The sequence below is a fragment of the Panicum virgatum genome, chromosome 3N, assembly GCF_016808335.1.
Source record: "Panicum virgatum strain AP13 chromosome 3N, P.virgatum_v5, whole genome shotgun sequence".
NCBI lineage: Eukaryota > Viridiplantae > Streptophyta > Magnoliopsida > Poales > Poaceae > Panicum > Panicum virgatum.
In genome coordinates this window covers 53151007-53156562 of record NC_053147.1, presented here as the reverse complement: position 1 = coordinate 53156562, position 5556 = coordinate 53151007, and the positions used below count along the sequence as shown (strand labels likewise).

Here is a 5556-nt window from a genome sequence, read left to right as displayed (position 1 = left end):
TGTGAATGTCCGACATCCACCCTATACAAAAGTGATAGCTGAGGGTACTCTACTTTGGTAAACCTACCACACAACGATCAAAATTTATAGGTGCAGCTATTGGTAAAAGGCATAAAAAACTCAACCTTTTCTGAGGGAAGCTATTCTATCATGATTAAAGCATCCACCATATGTAAAAGCATGAAAGAATAGTATGACAGGAAAATAAACATCACAAGCATATAATCATATTATATTGTGAATAGTATGGCCTCTTGCATCACAATGGGCACCATCGCCATGGCTCCAAGGTGACCTCCATTGCCATCCGTCCTGTCTTGTTGTGATCATCATCGCCATCATGATTGAAGCCTCCATGAAAAGATACTAAGCTACTACATCTAATAGCTAGTGAAATAATTACATGAGGATTCAAACATCACAAGTCGACACGCAGGTCGTTATACAATAATGGTGCAACCTCAACCCGGTTGTGTTAACTTGCGACACGCAGGCCGCACAAATCATCACATACATCATCACATGACATTGAGGCCATACCATTCACATCACACCCTGCAAAAACAAGTTAGGCGTACGACGTGTTCTACCAAAGTAGCGCTTGGGAAGCCGCTACAGCGAGAAAGCAACGACGGTTCATAATGCCTCAATTTTCACTAGGTCAATCACCTTGACCGTGCAAACTTTGCACTTGAGAAGACTGCATCTACACATGACCTTGATCTGTTGGTTCAATCTGCTGACTATGCACACAGTTAGTCCCGATGGTGATTCCAGCCGGTAGGGACATGTCGTATGCATAACAGAGAAAGAACACAAACTAATCTTTTGTCACATGCCGCGCAATCAACTCGCTCCAGTTTTAACCCCTTATGACCAATTGATTTAATCAAACCGTGCAAAAGTAATAGATCCAATCTACTACAACAACATATCACCTATATGCAAAAGATCCAGACCAAAAACTACGCAAGATGGCTCTGGTACCACTGTAGGGAAACGGGTAGGCTACGCTAAGCATCACTACCGCATAAACCCAAGATACTTGCGAGTAGAAAATCATAGATCGTTACCACTAGACGCGCAGCGCAGCGGAAGAAGTCGCGCGTCGATGTAGAGGAAGTAGTCGATCACGTCCCACGAACCGAGCTCCTCGTACTTGATCCCAGCAGCCGATCAGCGCAGCAGTCGCAGCAGCGCCTCCACGGAGTCGACACGTACGGGGATGAAACGCCGGGCGTCGGTGTGCTAGCACCGCACGCACGGCAAGGGCGGCGGCCGAGAGAGAGGGAGGGGCGGCGGCTAGGGAGGTGGCGCGGCTCAGGTCATTGCCCCCCTAGCCCCTCCCTCATATATATAGGGCGTACTAATGGGCTTCTATCTCATAGGCCCATTAGTAACCCTAATCCCTCTTGGATCAATATCCACTTGGGCCTTTAAACCGTATTGTGATGATGGGCTCTTGGGCATATCACCAACAGCACCATCATAGTTGTGCTGTTCTCGTAGCACTTCAAATTGTACTTGGATCAATTTGACCTCATTGATGTATTTTTATAACTATTAATAAAAACTCTTTTTAAAAAAGGATAGGAGTAACAGATTTTCCATTCATACTTTGGTGGTGTTTAGTTGGTGAAAAAATTTGGGTTTGGCTACTGTAGCACATTTCGTTGTTATTTGACAATTAATGTCCAATCATGGATTAATTAGCATCATTAGATTCATCTCGTAGGAATCAATTAGACTATGCAATTAGTTATTTTTTCAACTGCATTTAATGCTCTATGCATGTGTTCAAAAATACGATGTGACGGGTACTGCACAAATTTTTTTGAACTAAGCCCTTGTTTAGTTGAAAAACTTTTGGAATTTTGGTACTGTAGTACTTTCGTTTGTATTTGGTAATTATTATCCGATCATGGGTTAACTAGGCTCAAAAGATTCGTATCGCAAATTACAGATAAACTGTGTAATTAGTTATTTTGTTTAACTGCATTTAGTACTTCATGAATGCGTTTAAAAATTCGATATGATGGGGAATCTTATAAAGTTTTGAAATTTTAGATGCAACTAAACAAGAACTAAACGCAGCCTTTTTCTAAAAGAACAAAATTTCCATGACGACACTACGAAAGACTTGTCAAAAGCCAAACCAGATCTTCCAACCCGTTTATTAATTATTTTAGTCGTCACAAAAACGAGTACTCCTTCCGTCCCAAAATAAATATAATTTTTTAATTTTTAGAAACTATGTTTGACTGCTTGTCTTATTCATTATTTTTTAAATTGTAAGACAAATAAAATATTATTAAAATATTATTAGTGATGTAATAACTCACAACAAAAGTGATAATATTTGTAAAAAAAATTGAATAAGATGAGCGGCCCAACATAATTTCTAAAATTCAAAATAAATTGTGTTTATTTTGGGACGGAGGAAGTAGCACTCAGACGCGTTGTCTCCACGGCTAAGTGTAAGCTCTGTCCACGTGTGCCCCCGCCGCGTCCGCGTGTGCCGCACCTCGAAGCTTCTTCCTCCCGAAGCACCCTCGTGTGGACTCTGGAACGAGCCGTGCCGGAATTCTGCTCCCTCGCCGACAAGCCACCGCCCGAACGCAGCCGACCACTATAAAAACTAGCCTCCCTCGCCTCCACCTCGCCATCGACAGCCGATCGACTCGAACCCCCGGGTAGCAGTCTCCGTCTCGCGCTTTCCACTCCCACCGAGCTCTATCCACACCGTTCCACTTCCACCACCTGCTCCTCGTCATCGTCCATGGAGGGCAAGGACGGCAAGCATGACGCCTCCGCCGCGCCCCCTGCCGGCGCGCCGCAGCCCGCGCCGGGGCAGCCGCAGCCGCAGCCGCCCGAGGCGGCGCGGTGGGGCACGCGGCAGATGGGCCCGCCGGCGGCGCCTGGGGCGCACCCGGAGAACCAGGAGGCGGCGCGGTGGACGGCAGCGCGCGGGGACCAGGAGCTGCCGCCTTACGTCGTCGTGGGGGAGCCCGTGCCGCAGCAGCAGAGGCAGAAAGGGGACAGCCCCATGGAGCACATCCTCGACTTCTTCAACTCCTGGAGCCGCAAGGCCGAGGAGCTCGCATCCAACATCTGGTTCAACCGTAAGGCCTCCCTCCCGAATCCTGCTCCCTCGTGTCCAGCTCTCCTCTGTTTCAGCCGATCAGTTTCACAGCAAGAGCAGAGGATCCTCTGCTTTTCTTCGTCGCCAGAGCAGAGGAAGTACTCTGCTTTTGGGGGCAAATCTTGTTTAAATGGCTGATCTGTTTGCGCATCCTGCAGTAAAGACTGCGCCGTCGATGTCCGACGCGGCGATGGGTAAGCTGAGCCTGGGCGCCAAGGCGCTGTCGGAGGGCGGGTTCGAGAAGCTGTACAGGCAGACCTTCTCCTCGGGCCCCGACGAGCAGCTGAGGAAGACCTTCGCGTGCTACCTGTCGACGGCGACCGGCCCCGTCGCCGGCACGCTCTACCTGACCAGCGCGAACGTCGCCTTCTGCAGCGACCGGCCGCTCTCCTTCGCCGCGCCGTCCGGCCAGACCGCCTGGAGCTACTACAAGGTGATGATCCCGCTGGAGAAGGTCGCGGCGGTGGAGCCGGTGACGATGAAGGAGAGCCCGCCGGAGAAGTACGTCCACGTCGTCACCGTCGACTCCCACGACTTCTGGTTCATGGGCTTCGTCAGCTACGACAAGGCCGTGCACCACCTCACCGAGGCCGTCTCCCACCGCTCGTCATCCCAGCAGCAGGGCGTCGCCGGCGCCGCCGCTGCCGGCACCAAGTGATGAGGGTCCCTCCGTTCGCCGGAGAGCTGGCAGAGAGTAGTGCTTTGTGCCCTGCTTGTTGCTTGAGATGGACGATTTACCGAGTTCTGTGTCTGGGGATGGATGTTTTTGACTGTGTGGTACGTTTCCGTGGCATTTGTGAATTGTTTGATGTGTACGGGCACTTGTTAATGGCAGATGGTTTTGCTTTATCCACAGGGTTGGCTCAGTTATGGGCACGGTTACTAAGGTTCTGTTTAGTTTCGTCGCATCGAATTTTCAATATTCAATACATAAAGTATTAAATGTAATTAAAAAATAACTAATTAAATGAATCATTTAAGCTTAATTAGTTTATGATTGAATATTAATTACTAAATAATAATAAAAATATTATAATATCCAAATCCAAAAAATTTCGGTAACTAAATACAGTCTAATCGCTGGAGGCCAGGGTGATAAAATTGCTCGATGTTGATGTCATCCGGAGCAATCCAGCCTGCTCAACTGGAGCGCGCAGCCTGAGGCCGCTCGCAAAAAGTTACTGTAGCATTTTGTTATTGCTTAATAAATAATGTCTAATTATGAATTAAATAGGTTTAAAAGAATCATCTCATGCTAATCGGTTATACTGTGTAATTAGTTATTTTTTTAACTGTATTTAATATTTTATGTATGTGTCCGAAAATTTAATGTAACAGATATAATTTTTTGGAAAGTGAACGGGCTTGAGGGTTGTGGGAGCAGCCTGGAACACTGCCAACGACGGTCCGTGTGACGGTGTATCTAACGACGTTAATTAATTTATAATTAGACATTAATTTCAAATAACAACGAAACATGCTAAAGTACCCAAAGCCAAATTTTTTCACCAACTAAACACCCCAAACACACCCTAAGGTGCTAGGCTCTAGGCGCTAGGGCCCTGTTTGGTTGATTCTAAGGGGTGTTTAGTTTCCAAAAATATTTGCGTAGTACATGTCACATCAAATTTTCAGACACATGCACGGAGCATTAAATACAGTTGAAAAAATAACTAATTACATAGTCTAACTGATTCCTACGAGATGAATCTAATGACGCTAATTAATTCATGATTGGATATTAATTGTTAAATAACAATAAAATATGCTACAGTAGCCAAACCCAAACTTTTTCACCAACTAAACACCCCCTAAGGAATTCTAGAATGGATTTTGACCAATGCTTTCAAGTGTCAAACAAAACTAATTTACAAAACCAACTTAAGAACTCCTGCGCTAGAAACTCTGAAAAATGACCAATACTTTCGGGTGTCAAACAAAGCCAGTTTACAAAACCAATTTAAGAACCCCTGCGCTAGAAACCCTGAAAAATCTAATAAGGCATTTGACCACGTGATTAGATGATGGTTACTATAGTATTACTGTAGTCAATCAATGATTAATTATCGTAATTAGATTCGTCGCAAAAAGTTACACACATCTCTAAAAAGGTTTTGCAAATAGATTTTATTTGGCACTCTATGCATGCCAAGGAATATCCGGTATCGCTCTATGTCGTACCCAGGCGGGGGGGGGGGGGGGGGGGGGGGAGTGCACTAACCACGCAGACTGTCTCCGTAGCGGACGGACATGGCTGTCACCACCTACCGTCTACCCCACAATACCAGCTGAGTACGAGACATACAAAGGTAATCTAAGGCTCAAACACCACACATATGCCTTCGACTACTACTCTAGAGTTGTACAGAGTTATCCCGTCTCTATCAGGGGCCCTCTTCTAGAGTATCCGCTAC

General features: G+C 46.2%; 1 protein-coding gene across 1 annotated transcript; it reads left to right on the top strand.

Annotated features, from left to right (window-relative positions):
• Window positions 1–2578: 2578 nt before the first annotated feature.
• LOC120666168 (GEM-like protein 5) lies at window positions 2579–3995 on the top strand. Its single transcript, XM_039945957.1, has 2 exons — window positions 2579–3122; window positions 3301–3995. The coding sequence occupies exons 1-2, from the start codon at window positions 2780–2782 to the stop codon at window positions 3798–3800; spliced, it is 843 nt and encodes a 280-aa protein (XP_039801891.1). The 5' UTR covers window positions 2579–2779; the 3' UTR covers window positions 3801–3995.
• The last annotated feature ends 1561 nt before the right edge of the window (window positions 3996–5556 follow it).

Coding starts and splice junctions, on each gene's coding strand:
- LOC120666168 (XM_039945957.1), top strand. CDS start 2,780: ATGGAGGGCAAGGACGGCAAGCATGACGCCTCCGCCGCGCCCCCTGCC. Junction 3,123..3,300: donor ATCCAACATCTGGTTCAACC/GTAAGGCCTCCC, acceptor CGCATCCTGCAG/TAAAGACTGCGCCGTCGATG.